This window comes from Pangasianodon hypophthalmus, chromosome 6 (genome assembly GCF_027358585.1).
Source record: "Pangasianodon hypophthalmus isolate fPanHyp1 chromosome 6, fPanHyp1.pri, whole genome shotgun sequence".
Lineage (NCBI taxonomy): Eukaryota > Metazoa > Chordata > Actinopteri > Siluriformes > Pangasiidae > Pangasianodon > Pangasianodon hypophthalmus.
Genome location: NC_069715.1, coordinates 23,690,676 through 23,712,288, shown reverse-complemented (window position 1 = coordinate 23,712,288; position 21,613 = coordinate 23,690,676). Strand labels below are relative to the sequence as shown.

Here is a 21,613-nt window from a genome sequence, read left to right as displayed (position 1 = left end):
GGGACATGTAATAAAACCCAGGACAAATGCAAAAACACAATAGGAATAAGACTTACATTTATTGTGACAGATTAGAAATTAAAGACACTGATTATTAAGCAAACGTGACAGAATAATAAAATTAGGATACTTAAAAATAGTCTTTGTCCTTGAACACATATGCTATGGCTTTCGCCCTCACAGTGAAACGATTATGTTCAGTTTTTTATTATGGCAATAAATCCAGTGTTTTGTAGTCTATGTGTTGTTTATGTTGAGACAGAAGAGAATGTAATAAGCTTTAAAGGAACAGCAGTTCAGCCAAGCCAACTGTTTGTTTTAGTTTTGTACAAGATGTAGCTCACAAGCATGGGACAGCTACCAGTTTAGCATTTTGCAACCTTAATATATGTAAACTCACATCAACAGATGTCACGTGACTTAGTCAGACTGTTTGTGCATAAACAGCATTGTACAAACTACATGCAAAAATGATACACTTGCCTAAAACTGTCATTGCTAAGTCACTTCATATAGACTTGCTTATGTGGTTTCTGACTAACTGGTAGCTATAAGCTTTCCTTAGTTGTTAGCTACATTATCATTGTAGCTCCTGTATAAAATTAAAGAAACAAACTTTATACACCAAACATGACTTGGCTGAGAGGAACTCTGTGTACATTTCATTTTTGGCTAAAACGAACAAGGAACAGTTTAAGAGGTGCATGTGCGCATGGATTGTTGCATCTGTTGGCTGTAAAGAACTAAAAAGGGAAACAAAACAAAACAATGGTGCAGTGTGTGATGTGACAGTAACACTGAGGGTCACAGTGGTGTGCAGTGAGAGTCATACTGGACTTAACAACTTGTGCACAAATCAAATGTGTAGAAAAGACGCAAACAAATATTGATTAAATCTGAGAGTAATTCTTTCCAGGAGCTCTGCCTGGCCCTTCATACAGTAATTAATGCATCCCAGAGGAGAAGTCCTCGTCAGACTCCTACACTAACTTAAAGCTGTGTTACAGTTTAGGACTCACAATCAACAGTCAACTGGACACTGTCATCTGGAAGTTAAAAACCGGAATACAATCCCGAAGCCCTCTAGTCCTCGTCATCCTCACTGATGCTGTGTGTGTCGCTGTAGTGAGGAGGTGAGCTGGACGGCAGGGTCTTGGTGAAGAAAGGAAGACGGAATGTAGGAGAAGGAGAGCGCTCTTCCCGTGAGGGGCTGCTGTCGGGGCTTTGTCTGGGGCTGATGGCCTGCAGCATGCGCCCTTTCCCTTCCTTCAGCATGTGCTTCTAAAAAAAAAACAAAAAGAGAGAGACAAGAATTCAGGGCAAAGCAATAAGATTGTTGGGTGAAACATCTAATTTACATAAGAAACAAATGTTCAACACCTAACATGTCTCCTTTTGGGTTAAGTGGAAAAGTATCAGATTTTTTTTTGTCAAAATCGCTCTTTAATACTTATAGCATGATTATAATTAATATAGCAATATTTATTGCATATTAAATACTAGAGGTATAACTACAGTTAGGGTCGATGCATTGATTTAAAAGGCAACAACTGAAATTAATCAATGCAACAATCATAAATAGTTTATTATTGAAAAAGGACAAACAACTGGTACGTAAAAAAAAAAAAAAAAAAAAAGTTTAACTGATGTGTAAGTAATTTAATAAGCTAGCATGGTGATTTGCCGTAACTGTGATAATTTAAAATAGCCCTTCTGTGTCACACCATCATTCGTGAATTAACTGTAGGTCTACCCCAGATTCTGAACAAAGTTGGTCAAGTTGATCAACCGCAGGCTACTAAGCTGAATCGTAATGTATCGTAAATCACAGGTTCAGTGGTATCATCAAACATCTTATTGGTGCTTTATGAGTGCTATATTTATAAATCGTATTGTATCATGTGGAGGTTTACACACCATTAAATACAGCTGGATTTCAAGAGCAAGACAATACAATGTTGATGCATAATTCTTGTTTGTGAAGATGTCCTGTAGTAGTAAATTCTTGCCATCTGTTTACACGCATCAGTTGTAAAGTTTGTCTTTTGGTTAGCATTTGCTTTTGTGGCTCATGTAAAATGCTGGTGCTCTATCCCTGCAAGGTTCTCAAGGAAGAGGCAGTGTATGTTATAAAGGTGCAAGCATCTCTGAAAACACTGCTCTTCCTGTCATAACCCTGACAGAAGCCAGACTGTCTTAAACGCCCTCTAGTGGCTAGCTGCTGTACAGTTTTAACCCTGCAACATCCATATTGGTCAATAGAACCAGCACCAACATTTAACTCCAATTTACGTGTCCAATATTTTTCTCTGCAGTTATGTTCTCCTTACCCCTGAGGGATTCCTTTATATTGATATCACTCTGATTACTTAGATATATGTGGTTTTATTAGAGGTTATTAGAAAGTATTTATCAGGGTGTGGCTAATGGTGACTAATAGATATGGGTTGAACTGATAGCTTATAGATGTTGATAGATATGCTCTCCTCATGCATGCTCCGTTACCGACACTGGACCAACAGAGCACACACTGAGCTCCATCATTTCTAACTAACCTTCAGTTGGAGGTTCTTTGCAGTTTATCGAGCATGTGGCTCATTTTGATACTTTAATAATACATGAAAAAGATGTTCAAATGTTCATTATTTTAAAAAAAATCAACATAGTTTGCAAAAGTATTTTCAAATAAAAACCAGAAAGGTTTGCATACATGATTGCATAAGTATTCACCCCCCCGTTGCTCTGTGTGTGTGTGTGTGTGTGTGTGTATATGTGTGGGTGCAACCAGTTGGCATCAAAAGAATGAGTTGAATGGATTCTACCTGTGAGGCTAAAATTATAGTAACCTGATATCAACACTAATCACAGGTAGTGCTTATCTACAGCAGATTGTGCCATTGTGGTTACCACAGGCAACCACTGTATGAAAAGCTGTGCTGAGAGCTGTGATTTCATACGGAAAGCAAAAAGAGGAAGGCAGAGCGGTGCCTTTTTATTGCGGAATGTGGAAAGTCATTAAGAGTGTTGTTCGATTCAGTCACTGTATAAGCTCCTGGTATAAAGAAGGAGGGTGAGTCTGTAAGAAATATGGATGGGCGTCAAGCAGACAATATTATATGCAGTATATGTCTAGACCCCAGTATAAAGTCAGTAATGTTATTCATCACCGGTGCATAGAAATGAGCCGTTTACAGCGCACAGAATGAGGGATGAATGAACCTGAATCTTTAAGCAGGGTGGAAACAAGCTCCACTCACTGGTCCCTTATTTACATGCCCTATGCATACATTACATGCCAATTTACTGTCATTTATCCTCATAGATAGTGAGGCAAAAAAGGAAAACATTCAGGAGGATACAGTAATCTAAGATCCATGGCAAGAAGTAAATAGATAGTGGAGAAGAAAATAATTTCAGCGAAGATGAGTTACACGTTTGTGTTCAAGTTTGCTGCAAATAAAGATGGTTTTGGAAGCCACTAAAATGGCATAAAGGTGCACAAAGAAAGAAAACTAAAAAAAAAGATAAATGTTCAACTGTTAGCGTAGTTTGATGGGGAATAGGATGGTCCATAGGTCTGTCATCTACATTCCTTTGTTTTTACTGAAATGAATATTGGGTAGGTTTATATAGATTGTTATGTGTGATACAGAAACACAAATTAGCGCCCCACACATCCACCCTGCTGTCTCACCAGTGCCCCGTCTGGCCCAAACATCTGCAGGAAGTTGCCAATGAACTCGCGTGATTTCTCCTCCCACTTCTGGATAAGGTCGATGCTCTTCTCCTCCACCCTCTGCACAAACTCTTTACTCTTCTCCTCCACGTCCCGTACCTTCTGCTTCACCTTATCCACGTGCTCCTGAAGGTGGTACTTCTTTTCCTGCAAACATCACACTGTTTTCTACACAAAGTCTCAGGTTCATACCAACAGCTGACATATAAATCTCACATTATTGATTCCTGTGAGGAAAGAATAACCACCCCAATAGTTGCAACTGCCCAAGTTTAATACAGTGTGTATCAGGCAAGGCGGCATAAAGTACTGCAGCGGGTGGCGTTGCCACCTCAGAGCTCCAGCGTTCAATCCCACTTAGGTGGGCTGTCTAAATTAAACTGCCCCTGAGTGTGTGAATGTTTGTGAATGTGTGTGTGAATGATGTCCCTTCACTCTCGCCTCTTGCCCAATGTTCCCAGGATAGGCTCCAGATCCACCGCAACTCTGATCATAATAAAGCGCTTATTAAATATTAATAAATGGATTAATTAATGTATGAGGCAGAATTTGAGAGGTGACAGTGACTTAACTGTCTGTGTTTTGGTAAAACCTCATACCACACACAACTTTCTTTATTACCAGTGTACTATTATTTACAAATTTTATGAAGTATTGTGCTGTATATTTCTCTCTCCCTTTCCATACTTTTCAGTGCCTGTCAGTGCCGGTGCATATTTCATACATCAGACCTCCGAGTGGGGAGTGTAATTTCTTTAAGTAGGTCATATTCATGAATCAATGTCTCTTTACAGTTCCTGGTACAGCAGTCACTGTGTGCCTCCAATCCGTACTCTTAAGCTGCTTAAAAAATCCTGCCTGATGCACCAGCAAGCTTTTCTTTTCCCCCTTTTCTCCCCAATTTGGTCACCTGCCAATTCCCACCATCAGCCAGCGCTCCCCTATCAGACAACAGCTTGGTGAAGGCTAGCGTGCGTCCTCCACGACACGTGAGGCCGGCCAGGCACATCTTTTTGAACTGCTCATGCTGTATCACCGGGCAGCATAAAACATTCTGAGGAAAGCACAATCTATCTTCCTCCATATTCAAGAGCTCACAGATGCCCACATTTAGCTACTGTCACTGTGACAGGGGAGAGAGAGTATGCCATCCCTCCCATCCAGACAGCATGGCCAATTTTTACTCCCCTGGCTCCAGGCCTCGGAGGGTCGATCTGCATTTCTGTTCATAAATGTATGCAAAACTGGCCATTTGTCAAAATACTGAAACATATTTAGCAGCATTTAATCTCAAACAGGCATTTAGTCTGCATGTGTTGTTAGATCACATCAGCACAGCTGGGCAGTGCACTACATATGTAGCTCAGCAGGCACACCAACTTTATATACACAAGACTACAGAGTCCTCGTTTTAATGGGTAATTAAAGTGATGCAACTTTAATATATTTTTATATACTTAAGAATCTTTTTACATTTTTCATTTTGCCTTAAATGATGAACTGCAGCTAAATATGGTTACTCTTTCGGTATCTTCAACAATATTGTTGTTATATATTGGATTGTTATTTTTTTAATAACAAGGAGATGTGAATCCAGGAATATGCCTCTTTAAAGAAACTATGTTCACTATCGTGGCTCAATAATGAATCACGGATCTGGAATCCTTTTAGTAGTAGGGACACACACTGAAAAACACCCGACTTTTCTGAACAGGCCATTAAACCTGCTGGACGCTGTTAAAGATGTTGGTTGAACTCACATTGATGAAGCTGACATTAAGCTCCTTGGCAGTGTAGCCTCTCTGCAGATTGCGTCGCACGTAAACATCGTAGTCACGGACGATGCGTGTGATGATGTCAGAGGTGGAGATGCCCTCTGTCCTTTGTGTGGGCGCAAACATGCCTTGAAATGAGATGATCGTTCTTAAGTAATCAAGTCAATACAAATAAGCTATCACATTTTAGCCAGTGCAGATCTTAGAATTCAATTATTAACTCCTTAACTTTATTAATCATTTGCTTCCCTGTATTGTACTAATTATTTGACTTGTCACCTACCAGCCTCCTTTATGTGCTTGTAAACGTCATCACTCTCAGCTGAAACGTACGGGATGTCGTCATGAGCAACAAAGTCAATCTGCATGACAGGAAAAATCAATCTGAGGTATTTCTGAATATATTATGCTCAATTTGTTAAATATTCACTAAAAGCCATGTATGGAAGACATCCTTCAAATAGTCACACACTCTGTGTTTGGCCAGGAACTCTGGGGTCAGCGTCCATGGGGCATCCCTGACCACCTCGTCCACGTAGCGACAGTGACTCACTGCATCATAACGCTCGTCCTCGTTCATAACAGTAAAGCCCTTAAGCTTGTGTGTCAAAGCGTCGCTGCATACTGTGAAAAGACAAGTTATAGATACACTATATTACCAAAAGTATTCGGTCACCTGCCTTGACTCACATATGAACTTAAGTGCAATCCCATTCCTAACCCATAGGGTTCAATATGATGTCGGTCCACCTTTTGCAGCTATTACAGCTTCAACTCTTCTGGGAAGGCTGTCCACAAGGTTGAGGAGTGTGTTTATAGGAATTTTTGACCATTCTTCCAAAAGCACATTGGTGAGGTCACACACTGATGTTGGTCGAGAAGGCCTGGCTCTCAGTCTCCGCTCTAATTCATCCCAAAGGTGTTCTATCGGGTTCTGGTCAGGACTCTGTGCAGGCCAGTCAAGTTCATCCACACCAAACTCGCTCATCCATGTCTTTATGGACCTTGCTTTGTGCACTGGTGCACAGTCATGTTGGAAGAGGAAGGGCCCGCCCCAAACTGTTCCCACAAGGTTGGGAGCATGGAATTGTCCAAAATGTTTTGGTATCCTGAAGCATTCAAAGTTCCTTTCACTGGAACTAAGGGGCCAAGCCCAACTCCTGAAAAACAACCCCACACCATAATTCCTCCTCCACCAAATTTCACACTCGGCACAATGCAGTCCGAAATGTACCGTTCTCCTGGAGACCTCCAAACCCAGACTCGTCCATCAGATTGCCAGATGGAAAAGCGTGATTCATCACTCCAGAGAACGCGTCTCCACTGCTCTAGAGTCCAGTGGCGGCGTGCTTTACACCACTGCATCCGACACTTTGCATTGCACTTGGTGATGTAAGGCTTGGATGCAGCTGCTCGGCCATGGAAACCCATTCCATGAAGCTCTCTGCGTACTGTACTTGGGCTAATCTGAAGGTCACATGAAGTTTGGAGCTCTGTAGCAATTGACTGTGAAGAAAGTTGACGACCTCTTTGCACTATGCGCTTCAGCATCCGCTGACCCCTCTCCGTCAGTTTACGTGGCCTACCACTTCGTGGCTGAGTTGCTGTTGTTCCCAAACTCTTCCATTTTGTTATGATAAAGCTGACAGTTGACTGTGGAATATTTAGGAGCGAGGAAATTTCACGACTGGATTTGTTGCACAGGTGGCATCCTATGACAGTTCCACGCTGGAATTCACTGAGCTCCTGAGAGCGGCCCATTCTTTCACAAATGTTTGTAAAAACAGTCTGCATGCCTAAGTGCTTGATTTTATACACCTGTGGCCAGGCCAAGTGATTAGGACACCTGATTCTGATCATTTGGATGGGTGACCGAATACTTTTGGTAATATAGTGTATAACCATGACACCTTTCCATAATAAAAAGCTTAGTTTCGGGTTATTCAGCTGGGAATTAAAGCACGACTTCAGCGAAAAATGTGACGAAATGTGATGTGTTAACTGCATTACCTTTTTCATTCTCACTCTGTCAAAACTCATCTTTGTGCTTAGGTCATATAGTGGGAAGATTACCATTAGGCTATAAAACAGAGAAAACTGCAAAGGCAACTGATTTGTCTTAATGTGCTCCTTAAGGCTGTTTTTTTTTTTTTTTTTAATCTATTTTTGTTTTCATAGTTTCTATACATTTACATGTCTTCCTGAATGCAGCACACAGAACCTGAGTGGCAAATCCTTCCAGAAACTAAGCTGTAATCTTTATTTATTGTGCAGTTCAGGCTTTTCAATTCACACTGCTCGCAGGTTACGGCCATCATTCATTCACTCTAGAGTGGAGCTTCATTTCAGTGCTTTCTCCTGTAAATATACAGCAAATTGTCTGAACTGGACTCTCAGATTATTATAAACATGTGTCATCACTGTTAAAGATTAAATAAAGTTTATTAAGTACAAAAAATAAGCTTAGTGTGCCCCAGGTTTAAAATGAGTGTTTTTTAATATGGAGCTGGTTATAACACTTCAGTGGGTTTTTAACATTTTGTTTGGCACAGCACACCATCGCCTCACATTTAAACACTTGCAGAGCAAAAACGAAGATGGGAAAGAGAAAAACAGGCTGTATTACACAGAACAACTAAAGACTTGCTGTTGTTAAATTATGCTAAGAATTTTGCTCCTGTGAAATAAAGGCCTAGCTCATTCTGTCAGTCTAGTATTTGAGCTGTGAAAATGAGCAAAATACACACCACCTTACAGCTTCGATCTGCAAACAAATAACATGGCTGCCCCCCTCCCCAGTGATTACATCAAGGTGCTCAGCGGCCGGTGATGCAGATGGCTGGAGTTGCTCTTTAAAATCTCTGGCCCTTGTCTTCACTCAGTTAATCACTTAGTGAAGACAAAGTGTAGTTTCACGCTACTTACCGCCTACGATGAGATGAGTGTTTGGAAAAAGACATTTAGCCTGCATCAGAGCTCGGGCATGTCCAGAGTGAAACATGTCAAAAATCCCATCAGCATACACACGCACTGCACGGCCCACTAAACATGAGAAGGAAGAAAAAAGGACAACAACTTCACTAAATATGTCACTTATATACATTGACTTTTTAATCAGGTTCACCTTCCATTTCTAGGTATATAATTACAGACTGTTACCCAGCTGTTGCTATCCAGAGTTTGACTCCTTTAACCCCGCCCACCACAGGACCACTGCTGACTAGATATTACGTTAATGGTGGGTCATTCTTAGCATGGCAGCGACACGCAACACTGTCTACACTTACTACATAGGTCATGTTCCTGATCAGAGCACAGCTGTTGGCTGGATATTTTTGCTCATTGCACTGTTTCTCGAACCGGCAGTCACACTGATGTATTAAAAAAACAGTGTGTGTTACGTTACTGTGCGTTACGTGTGTTACTGATGTGCTGAAAATGAGCAAATTTTTATAGTAATACATTAACCATATGTTTACTTTGGAACTGTCTGAAGATAAAATAGACAGAAGGAAAGAGATACTGTATGCAAGCACCTGGTGTGCCACAACGGGCTTCCTCTAGGCTAATACGAGTGTATGGAGTGGATATAACTTCCAGCTGATCAGAAAAGGGTGCAGGTTCTGTCAGGGTCTGGAACACACAGACACACCCACACACACACACACACACACACACACACACACACACACACACACACAAACAGTGAAATCACTTTCAAGATGTTCCATGACAGCAGTGTTCCCAACTTAACAAGTCATAGTTACTGGTTACTATTGTTCCCAATGACCAATCACTGATCACCACTGTTTCCGATGACCAATCACTGATCACCATTGTTTGTCCCACCCATGTGTCTCTTTATTCTTTGTTTTAAACTCTCTTTTTGGCAATATATGTATGTAATAAAAGCAATTTATTCCAACTGTAACTATTTACAGACTACTCACTACTACTGCTTCATTTTATCTTGTTCTTGATAGAAATTTTGTCATTTTGTAAATACATAAATTGTTTGTTTGTGGTGCCATGACCAAAGATGACTTCTTTCTATAGGAATTATGTTAAAAAATATTATTTTCTATTCTCACAGACCTTTACTCTATTCAAGTCGAACTGTCTTCAGAAAAAAAAAAAACTTCTTTCTTCATGTAACATGATTTGATATACAAATGATCATGATGATTCAATAAATATGCCGATTTTTATGACATTATCTGAGACTCCTAGCACCTTTCTGAGCATGCATTAGCTACATTCTTTTGAAGAGTTGGCAAAACTATATGAAGCATTGATCAGACACCATCACTGCACTCACCGAAGTCCTTCGTTGGATTTTTCTACCTCGTTCCTCCTTGTCTGTCTCTCCATTTGGTCCCTCTCTTCTTCTTTTCCTTGTGAGTCCTGAGCTGTGTGCCTCCATGCCCTAAATGTGGGAAAGCTTTATAACTGAATGCGGTTTATCATCAAAGACAGCTCTCATTAAGCCGGTGTGGTACAGCACACTGTACACTACAGTGTGACTTACTGTAAACCAGCATTACATGGTTTTGTAAGACAGAATGAAGTGTTTGCATCAGTTAATGTTGAATAATAACCCAAACACAGATAAACATCCTTCAAGAGAGGAAACAAACTGTCTCTTTCCTTTTTAACTTCCTCCTGAAAGGTTGTTCATTACTTCTAACTTCTAGTATAAACTTCTAAACTACCTCAATGACCTAAAAAGACAAAAAAAAATTAATATTTTTTTCTGTTTGTCTTGGGATTGTAGTTGAAAGCTGTGTAAACTAGCTAATTACTACTAACTAGCACAAACTTATCTTATAGGACGCTTGTGTGAAGTGAGCTGAAAAGCCAACACCATACTGGGATATTGAAAAGCTAAATAGCTAACAACTTCTGTATAGAGGACTTTAATTAAATAGCAATAAATATCACAAATAGCACTAGGCAAAATAGTAGCTAAATAGCTGTAGGTAGAGTTGATGTTACTAACCCTGCTGAGGTGAGTTCAGTCGCTGGGTCTGGGACTTGAACAAGTCGCTTAAGCGTTGCAAGTGTAAGTGTGTGTGTGTGAGACCGCGAAGTACAATTTAATAAAGTAACTAACTACATTTTTTTACATTCAGACAATAAACTGCTGTTTTTTTCTTCTTCTTACAACAGAGAACAAACACAACACGAACACACAGCAACACCCCGCTAACTATTTTGACAGCTCCACAGGAACGGGCTACTCTCAACGGAAGTGATGACACGAAACGTCACAGGAAGTCTTAAAATAAGCCGGAAGCTTTGGGACGGTAGGAATTCAAAGTCAATTGGTTAATGCTTCAGTATGTAATCTAACCGTATCTAGTGCTATATTATTTGCGTGTTGTGATTTGGTGTGTTAGAGCGTGTTAGTAAATATTTGATTAAATTCAGTTAAAGACCGACCTGCAGTACTTCATGCTGCTGGATAATAATGTGAATGCATGTGATCTCTAGAGAGAGAGGGGGTTTCAGACTTTTTCTAGCCAGAGACTCCATTAACTGTAAATCCCACTGACCCCATGAGCACATATAATAATATTTTTTAAATGAACATAATCCAAGTATTTAACTGTTAGGCTTGTAAAAACAATATTTGGGCTATTTGTTTGATCCATAGAGCTTTTTATTCCTGAAGTTTCCTCTTAGAGAACATATTTTTATTAAAATGACATTAGATTCAGGTATATTTCTAAATCAACTTGTTTTTCAGTTATTAAGGTTTGGATTAAATCCATTCAAGAACTCAGTACTTTGAGGATGGTGGGCTGTGATTTCCAAAATGTGTTTTTTAAATCACAGACTCCTGTGTTTGTGGCTATGCTTAACACTGATCTAGAAAACTAAAACTGTTGTAGACTCTTACAGCAGCGTAGCCTGGACTGATCCGACACTACATATCAGTATCGAGACTGATACTGGACTGCAACTCTGGATCATTATCAAATTGGATTTGACATATTTTCTGATCTAATCCAACCCACTGACTTATTTATGTCAAGACACAGATCTTGTATTGATCATAGGATACAGATCTGGAAAGCATGGATCACTATGACACTTAAAGGCACCTAAAAATATGAAAAAGGGAAAAAGTTTGGATACTCTGTTGGCAAAGTAATATTGACACAAGACACTAAGGTTCTAAATCCATTTCCTTTATTTGCTGCATTAACACAGTGTAATGCTTATCACTGTTTTTCTGGAAAAAGTCTTGAAAAGGTCTGTAATGTTTTCAGGAAGAAAAAGTAAGAACCCTGTTAAAGCCACGCTTACACCTCTGATGTTGAAAGCAGGCTCTGTTACTAAAGGCGGTTTCACACTTGGCCCAAATAACTGAGTTTGCAACCAGGACTGATTTTGGGGAAGAGGCTCATAATCACAGCTTTGCTTTCACATAAAAAAAAAAAAATAGCCATGCAGGCCGGCATGAGTCAGACATTTTTGCAATGTTCTCAGTGCAAGCGCTTGCACCACAAAGATGAACTAATTACAGTGCTCCAGTCTTATGAAAGTCTGGTTTTATATAGTAATCAGTAATCATAATAACTGCAAAAGTAAAAACAGGAAATCACATGACAAGTTGAACCAATCACATTACCCGGCATGCAGCATTGAGAGCAATTCGATTCCTCACAATGCGGCCCATGCCGCGGTTCAAAAACAGCTTTCACACTTCTCTGGTCAGATTGAACCCAGGGCTTAAACGGCCCTGAGTCCAGAAAAAAATTCCAGACCTTAGTCGCTTTTAAGTCTCATATTTGCATCATTCGGGTATCACAATTAGAAACCTCACTATTCTGATTAAACCTATTTTTAAACCTATTTCATACCTCTTCATTTGTGGTTACTATGCAATTTTGTGTGTTTGTGTCATCAGTGCCATGATTAAGAGGTTTTCTGTCCTGATCGGGAGGGCCGCATCAGCCCATTGCCTTGATGTTCCACTATACACTCCCCATCATGTACGATACCTGGCTGCTAAACCGGTAATGCAACATACACACAATACAACTTAAACAAACCTATACAATTACTCTTAAGGAATGGAAAAGTTTGGAAAATGTGTATGTACGCCATATTTTGAAGACGTTGGATGATAAATTGTCTAATTCTGAGTGTGTTGCTTTGTCTAGGATAGAGTACATGGAAAAGCTAAGAAGTTTATCCTGAAACCAGTGAAATTAGAGAAACAGGAGAAGCAAGAAGTGGAGATCAAACAGTCTATGACTGTGTCTCAACTTGCTGAGGCTATGAACAAAGACATAGATCATGTATATGAGGCCTTACTGAACACAGCTATAAATATCAATGATCTGGAACCAGACACTGTGTTGGAGGAGAAGTGGCTAAAAGAGGCTATAAAGAGGTCTGGGATGAAGTATAAATGGGCCAAGATAGTGGAGAATGAAGTCAGAGAAAACAAAGATGTCCAGAGACAACCACCACCAGATCCTGCTAGTTTAGTGAACAGACCTCCAGTAGTAACTATTATGGGGCATGTGGATCATGGGAAGACCACGCTGCTGGACAGCCTGAGGAAGAGCCAGATTGCTGTACAAGAGGCTGGAGGCATCACGCAACACACTGGAGCGTTTCTGGTCCAGCTTCCTTCTGGTGAACTCATTACGTTTCTGGACACCCCTGGACATGCAGCGTTTTCTGCTATGAGGGCTCGTGGTGCCTTGGTTACTGACATCATCATTCTGGTGGTTGCAGCTGATGACGGAGTGATGAAGCAGACCATCGAGTCCATACAGCATGCCAAGAAAGCCAAAGTGCCAATCATTGTGGCAGTGAATAAATGTGATAAGCCTCAGGCAGATCCCCAGAAAGTGAAACAAGCTTTGCTGGCCCATGATGTTGTGTGTGAAGAGTTTGGAGGAGACGTCCAGGCTATCCATTTGTCTGCTTTAAAGGGGGAGAATCTGATGGAGCTGGCTGAAGCCACAGTAGCACTTGCTGAGATGCTGGAACTGAAAGCTGACCCTAAGGGTCTAGTAGAGGGGACTGTCATTGAAAGCCATACAAGCAAGGGCAAAGGATCTGTAACCATGGCAATAATCAAACGGGGCACTCTAAAGAAGGGCTGCATACTGGTGGCAGGAAAGGCCTGGGCTAAAGTGCGCTTAATGTTTGATGAGAACGGCCGAACTGTGACAAACGCAGGGCCTGGCATTCCTGTAGAGATTGTTGGCTGGAAGGAACTACCTTCTGCTGGTGAAGAAATTCTGGAGGTGGAGTCGGAGCAACGGGCTCGGGAGGTAGTGGAGTGGCGCACATACATGGAAGAACAGAACAAGTTGAAGGAGGATCAGCAAGCCATCGAGGCCAAGCAGAAGCAACACCAAGAGAGCTATCAGAAAGAGAGGGAGAGACTGGCGCATCTCAACTGGAGGCAGAGGAAAGTCGCTCTCTACAAGGCCAACAAGCACCATATAGCCTCCAGACCCAGTGAGAAAACCGAGGCTGAGGATCCCAGTCTGAGTCTCATTGTCAAAGGTGATGTTGATGGCTCAGTGGAGGCAATTTTGAACATTCTTGCAAGTTATGATGCAGAGGAACAGTGTGTCTTAAATATAGTGCATTTTGGTGTTGGGGATATCTCAGAAAATGACATTAACATGGCAGAGACGTTCTCAGGAATAATATATGGTTTCAACATTGGCGCTAATAAGTCAATACAAGACATGGCTGCCAAGAAGGGCATATCCTTAAAGATGCATCGTGTCATCTACCATCTGATAGATGACCTGAAAGAGGAGCTTAGCAGTAAACTGCCCCCAACCACTGAGGAGAATATAGTAGGAGAAGCATCTGTTCTGGCCACATTTGATGTGACTGTAGGGAAGAAGAAGGTCCCAGTGGCTGGCTGCAGAGTCCAGAAGGGCCAACTGGACAAGAAGATGAAATTTCGACTCGTTCGAGGGAAAGAGGTTCTTTGGGAAGGGGCATTGACTGCACTAAAACATCACAAAGATGATGTGCAAGTTGTGAAGACAGGCATGGAGTGCGGTCTGTCTTTGGACAAAGCTATTGACTTTAAAGCTGGAGATGAAATAATCTGTTATGAGGAAACAGAGAAGCAGCAGAGAATATCTTGGGATCCAGGGTTTTAAGAGACTGCCCCTGTCAGTGACATCACCAGCATGTGGTGTTCAAAATAGTTATTCTGTCAGGTTATTATGTCCATATAAGGATGTGACTGGCAAGCTGTGTAAATTATTCCATGATTAAAATAAATGAGTTTAAAAAAAGTGGGAAAGGTATCTAGTAGCAATCTAATTCATTTAGATTTATTTATTCATTACAAAAAATAAATAAAATAAATAAACCAAATACAAAATAAACCAGATGCGATTAAGTGTACTAAATTAGAAATGACAAATTCATAAAATCCTCACTGTGTATAATTAGGTATAGAAATAATCAGTTATGTGGAAATCTGAGGTCCAGATGTCCAGTTATTTCCTAAATGTTCCTATGATCAATTTATAAATGTCCATACATACAAGATAATTTGCCTACATTTTTCCCAACCATGACCTGTTTATTAATTGCTTATCATCTTAAAATCATGTGTAGGTGAACAAGCATTTTGAGTTCGCCTAGAGAACTCTTTGAGATGTTATATAGTGGGACAAAAAAACCAATATTAATGGCTGGGTAAGGAATTAGTAAGGGTGATATAATGTGTATAAATGTCCCATAAGGAGCTCAGCTCTCAGGTGCTGATAGCAATGTGTAAGCTACTTGGAAAACAAATAATTATTAATTAACAATATTAGACTAATGACATGAAGGTCACATGGTAAATCCATTAATTTATTAAATTATTCCATCAGTCAAACTGGCTCAAATGTCCCCATCAAGGGAAAATATACACTAGTGTACCAGTGCATGAGCATATACTGTATACATACACTCACTGTCCACTATAATAGGAACACCTGTACACCTGCTCAATCAGCCAATCATGTGGCAGCAGCACAAATGCAGAAAAATCATGCAGGTCAAGAGCTTCAGTTAATATTAACGTCAAACTTCAGAATGGAGGAAAAGCGTGATCTCTGTGACTTTAACCATGCCATGGTTGTTGGTGCCAGATGGGCTGGTTTGAGTTTTATTTCAGAAACTGCTGATCTCCTGGGAATTTCACACACACACACGAGTACTTATCTGAGTTACTATAGACTTCCTGTCAGCTCAGACCAGTCTGTTCATTCTCCTGGGATCTCTCTCATCAGCAAGGTGTTTCAGCTTGCAGACCCTCTGCACACAGGATGTTTTTTGGTTTTTTGCACTGTTCTGTATAAACTCTAGAGACTGCTGTGTGTGAAAATCTCAGGAGATTAGCAGTTTCTGAAATATTCAAACCAGCCCATCTGGCACCAACAACCATGTCACGGTAAGTCATAGACATCATACTTTTTCCCCAATCTGATGTTTGATGCTTGTGAATATTAACTGAAGCTCTTGACCTGTATCTGCATGATTTTAGGCATTGTGCTGCTGCCACATGATTGGCTGATTGGATATCTGTGTAAATGAGTACAGGTATGTGTACAGGTTTTCCTAATAAAGTGACTGGTGAGTGTATATTCATGCAAAGGAGGATTTTCTAAGTGAAGTCTGTGGCCCAGCACAAAGCAGAGTTACTCTTACTATCCCAAAGTTGATTTTTTTTTTAACAACAGGACATCCTGAAGTTATTCCTCTTATACTACAGGAATTTGCCAATGATTGTCATTTTTAATTTATTAAAGAATGACACGACCGTTTATAGTTACATTTAATGTTATGGAACGTCCATGAGACAAGTTAGTTCCTGTTATCACTTACATTACAGCAGGTATAAACATTCGTTCACTCACCACCCTCTCTTTTTTCCTTTCTTGAAATTAATCAGACAAAAAAAACACAGCTTGATTTTTTTACTGAGACTGTAAAGTGTATAAAGTGTTTTCTTATTTACAGTTTCACCGTAAAGTGACATGCTGGATTTTTTTTTTTTTTTTTTTTTACAAACCACTGACACTTCAGACTCCTTTCATAAATGTTAACGTTTCCTTACAGAAAGCTTCACCATATTACTGATTATATCTTTTTCTTTTCTATGTTTGGTATAAGTTCCTGTATATACCAGATGTGCCAACATTACAAGAAAATCGTGAAAGGGTGAGGAAAAATATAACTTTGTATATTAATAAGGGAAACCCTAGTGTATGTGAGTGGACGGGACAGCTTGATGCTAACGAGAAGGTAAGGGGAATATTATCTAAATAGTTCATTTGTATTATTTTCTTCTCAGATGAGCAGGACGCAGTGGTAAGAAAACAGCAAGGCAAAAGTTTGATATGACTACTATTTAAGTGAATTGGATTTTCAGCCAGACCAGGTTTATTTGCGCTTAGCCTGACCACCGCTTCATCTGAGAAAACAAAAGTGTAATTTTCAGGTGTCTCCTGTATCACTGTTGGTCAAAAATTGTAAATGTTACTGCTAAACTGTAAATGTTGGCACCTCTGAAATTTCATTAATTGACATTAATATACAGGTCATTTGTGCTGCGCGTGAATGATGACGACAAATCGGTTTGTGATGAGAGAACAAAAATGAAACAAAGCTTTCATTTAACTGTTTTATTGTTAAAGATCATTTGTGTGGAAAGCAAAAACAAAAACAAAAAAAAACATCATTTTACAAATTGCTGCGGTCCAATACATAAACCTGACTTTAAAGACCTTCATTTATTTCAGCCAACAAAACAGGTAAAAAAAAAAAAAAAAAAACAGCAAAAAACACTGGCAGGAATGCATGAAAGGTGCATAGCTCCACATAATCTACATCACTGTATTGCAGTTCTGGACAACTCTCTTAACTCTACTTAAGTTACTGTGACCTAAATTGAGACCTGATATTTTGGCAGCCTTCTGAGTTAAAACATTTCGTGGTGTACAGAAACAGTCCTTCAGGGAAAAAAAGAACAGCTGTATGAAGAATCACTGTAGTAAACGTCAGCGGCAGAAAGGTTTGCAATAATAATGGTGTTCCAGCAGCAGTCTTCATCAGACTGGAATGTTTGGTAAGATATGGCTTAGGTTTTTCCTCCTACATTTTCCATATCTCCACCATTCATGTAAGGCACATGAGCTCATAGTATTGCAGTGACAGCTATGGATAGTTTAAATAAGACATGAAGAGCTGAGAGGTGATCCTCATCCTTGCCAGCAGAGTGAGAAAAGAGAAGAGAGGAATGTTGAGCAATGATGATGATGATGATGATGATGGTGGTGATGATGGTCCGGTTGTCTTCTTACATCCCCATTCGGATGCTCTGAATAATCTGGAAAATGGCTGGGAAGAAAAGGAAGGAATAAAAGATTGAGTTGAGATCCCTCAGATTTATTTATTAGATGTTTAAGCTACAAAGCCAGGGAATGATCATGACTTGCCTGATTATCAAAAATCTTACAACCCCCCCCCCCCCCCCCCCCCCCTCCCTTTTTTAATTTTTTTTTTTTAATTTTCATAAAGCATGCTAGAACTTGTCAAAGTCAAATGTCAAAAGTAACTGGATGTAATCACTATTGTATGAATAGGTTTTGTGTATCTACAGTATAACAGGTCTTATAATTGAAATTTCATATGTATGCTTCTCATGTAAAATTTGCGAATTATTATTTTATTATTCGCAAACTCAGGTTATGAAATTTTAGACCATTTTAACAGCTTGAAGCCACAATTTATTGAACTTTTTCAGTCACATTATTGTTACATTAGAGAGTTGTTTCAGTCAAAACCCTTACGATGTAATCATCTGCTTTCGGCAATTTAACTTAAGTGTTTAAGTGAAGCTTCCTTTTTGTAAGCGCTGATTTGTAATGCACATTAGAAGGAAAACTAGCAGCTGTAATATATAAGCTACTCATAAACTGTACTAGGATTACCGTCACAGCTGGAGATTTATACATCTGATTATGGATCAAGAAAATTCAAGAAAAATTCAAGAAAAAAAAATTCCAATAAGCTAAAATAAAGCGTTAAACTAATCTAGAGTAGAATCAAGTCAATGCTATGATTGAATACTCAGGCTAAATGTTTGGATCTGTGCAGTATGTTAAGAGCATTTATTTATCAAAGAGCATTTCGTTTTAAAAAACAGATTGCATCACTGCTTTCAGTGCTTACACCCAAACGATGATCTGTTCTGTGATTAGACTCTGAGTCAGCATTAACACTCGTAAGACTGATTACTTCATCAGTGTTTTTTTTAGATTAATAAATGCTGACAAGCTCAATGAAACAGAAGGAAAAGAGGAATTGAGTGCAGGTTAATTTAAGAGAGAAAATGGCTGAATTGTAATAGACATCTCTATAAAAAATTCAACCAAAATCAAGGTTTGCTGACAGGAATGACAGCAGAGCATTGAAAAAAAGGCAAATGTACTTTGCCCTTTCAAAGGAATGTAGAAATTGAGAAATGCAAATGTACATGGAAACTCACCTGATCCACACACTACAAAGACGAATAAGGCCAGGAGCCAGGGTCCTACCGCCGCCTTTTCGTCTTGTGTGCCTCTCTGCAGGAAAGATGAATAAATACACACACGTCAGTATTGTTTATGTTGATGAGAAGAGGTGATCAGAGTGGAGCTGCAACACTTCATCAATGAACAGTATAATGTAGGTATAGTATATACATGTTCTAAGAGATAGGTATAAACACTTTCAATATTATTTCTCTGTATTACAACACAAACTCTCAGATTCAGTGCACTGTTCATTTATTTATTATTCCTGGTCAATTTTTTATATATAAATGCAAATCTATATGCAGGAATCCTCTAGTATCAATTTTTTGTTGGATTAATTCTTATATTATGTTTATGATGGGCACTATAAAATTTTCAAATGTCAAACATTACTCTTAATTTATAAGCTCATAGAAATGTTTGCTTTTTTATTTTATTACATATTTAAATTAAATTAAAAAAATTAAAAATAAATTTATGCCAAAAACAACTTACATCAAATTATATCAACAAGTACAGAACAACAACAAAAATAGATTAAAATAAATAAATAAATCTGTAATAAAATAAAAAAACTAACATTTCTATGAGCTTATAAATTAAGAGTAATTTTTGACATTTCAAAAGTTTTTAGTGCCCATCATAAACACATATATATATAAAAAATGCCATATATATATATATATATATATATATATATATATATATATATATATATATATATATATACACATACATACATACATACATATATACATTATGTTCTATATATATACACATATATACATACATACATATATACATTATGTTCTTATATTTATATATATATATATATATATATATATATATATATATATATATATATATATATATAGCATAATGTAGGAAGTGATGAGGCCAGATTGCTACTCAGTTGGCTATCCAGCTAAAGCTACACATCCAATCACCAAATATATAATAAAAATGTTGAACTGAGGTATACTCAGCTAGCAGTATTAATGAGATTTGATGAAGCCAGTTAGAGCAGTGGTCAGATGCCTGAGTTCAGCTTCAACCTACTGATGATTTGGCCACGTTCCCTCGCTGTGTGATGTTTTTGCTGTGCTTCTCGTTCGCCATGCGTATCCTCTGCTTCGCGACCATGTTTTCAATATTAACCTACAGCGACTAAATATAAACTTGTGGCTAAATTTAATTTTAAAAAAAATAAACCTAAATATTCCAGTCTTGATGGAAAGCTCACCGGATCTTCGTTGTACTCCGAGAGATGTCTACGTACGCACAAACCAGACTCCGCCCTCGAACCCGCTCTGTGCATACGTACGCACGAAAAGACCACGCCCACTACCCAGTACGTGCACACGTACACAGGAAAAGACTCGGCCCATTAACCCATACGTGTACACGTACGCACACACAGGTGGCTCCGCCCACTCATTCAGCTATAATACGTGTGCAGAAGGATGACTCCGCCCACTCGCCTTTATTCCGCCGTCGTGGCGAATCCAGACTGAGTGACGCAGCGGGCCACGCCCCCGAACTGAGCTGTGAACTGGAGTGAACTTTGAATTTGACTTCACACGATCACTGGAGCGCTGTTTCAATCGAAAAAACGTTTGATCATCCATAAGCATTTTACACATTCCTGTCTGTTTGTGTGCCCTGAATGATTTTGTGTGTTTCTTTATTTCTTATGTGTTATAATTGTTTTTTTTTTATTTTTATATTTCAGGACATTATTCATATAGTTGAATATTTAATCAAGAAATAATAATACAGAATAAATAATGAACGTTCATTCAGTCATTTATTCATCTTCAGTAACCGATTTATCATGATCAGGGTTGCAGAGGATCTGGAGCCGCTCCTGTTCACACTGGACACAAGGTGTGAGAATTCACCTGCGATGGGAGTCCAGGCCATCACAGGTCACCAGGCACACACACATTTATAACACTCATTCACACCTGTGGGCAATGTGGTGTGGATAATCTACCTACAGACATGTTTTTGGGCAGTGGGAATCCTGAGAACCCGGAGGAAACCCACGCGAACATGGAAGAAGAAGAAGAAGAAGAAGAAGAAGGTGGCTATATTTATCATATATACACAGCACAGTGAAATTCTTTTCTTCACATATCCCAGCTTGTTAGGAAGCTGGGGTCAGAGCTCAGGGTCATTCATGATACAGCGCTCCTGGAGCAGAGAGGGTTAAGGGCCTGGCTCAAGGGCCCAGCAGTGGCAGCTTGGCAGTGCTCTCCCCTGGGGAGAGCATGTGAAACTCTGTTTCCCAAGCTCAGGATTGAACCAGGGACACTGCAGCTGTGAGGAGGCCATGCTACCCACTGGGACACCGTACCACTTTTAATCATGTACAAGAATAATAATATCTTTGAGAGATTCAGACAATCTTAAGAGTTGTTACTTACCACTCTAAAGGGGGATTCACCTGTCTGTCTGTCAGTGTTTCCCAAGTTTAGAAACAATTCAATCAATAATGTTTCCACATTTCCCTTATTCAGCTTTGATTT

The 21,613-nt window shown here is 39.3% G+C and overlaps 3 protein-coding genes across 6 annotated transcripts; 1 reads left to right on the top strand and 2 right to left on the bottom strand.

Annotated features, from left to right (window-relative positions):
- Positions 1-37: 37 nt before the first annotated feature.
- Positions 38-10,740, bottom strand: pcyt1ab (phosphate cytidylyltransferase 1A, choline b). The gene is made up of 9 exons (XM_026913979.3): positions 10,511-10,740; positions 9,830-9,937; positions 9,048-9,144; positions 8,437-8,553; positions 5,984-6,135; positions 5,795-5,873; positions 5,497-5,639; positions 3,695-3,883; positions 38-1,281 (listed from the first exon to the last, which is right to left on the bottom strand). Exons 2-9 carry the CDS (start codon positions 9,932-9,934, stop codon positions 1,084-1,086), a joined length of 1,080 nt encoding a protein of 359 aa, XP_026769780.1. The 5' UTR covers positions 9,935-9,937; positions 10,511-10,740; the 3' UTR covers positions 38-1,083.
- Positions 10,741-10,768: 28 nt separating this feature from the next.
- mtif2 (mitochondrial translational initiation factor 2) lies at positions 10,769-17,138 on the top strand. 4 transcript variants are annotated; one of them, XM_026913977.3, is made up of 3 exons: positions 10,769-10,817; positions 12,428-12,536; positions 12,684-17,136. In XM_026913977.3, exons 2-3 carry the CDS (start codon positions 12,432-12,434, stop codon positions 14,664-14,666), a joined length of 2,088 nt encoding a protein of 695 aa, XP_026769778.3. In that variant the 5' UTR covers positions 10,769-10,817; positions 12,428-12,431; the 3' UTR covers positions 14,667-17,136. The 4 variants fall into 4 exon arrangements, with proteins under 4 accessions (XP_026769778.3, XP_026769777.3, XP_053090789.1 ...); XM_026913976.3 differs by having other exon boundaries at positions 10,790-10,850; XM_053234814.1 differs by having other exon boundaries at positions 10,797-10,817; positions 12,689-17,138.
- A 36-nt stretch (positions 17,139-17,174) lies between these two features.
- serp1 (stress-associated endoplasmic reticulum protein 1) lies at positions 17,175-20,391 on the bottom strand. The gene is made up of 3 exons (XM_026913467.3): positions 20,142-20,391; positions 19,055-19,130; positions 17,175-17,904 (listed from the first exon to the last, which is right to left on the bottom strand). Exons 1-3 carry the CDS (start codon positions 20,223-20,225, stop codon positions 17,864-17,866), a joined length of 201 nt encoding a protein of 66 aa, XP_026769268.1. The 5' UTR covers positions 20,226-20,391; the 3' UTR covers positions 17,175-17,863.
- Positions 20,392-21,613: the final 1,222 nt, after the last annotated feature.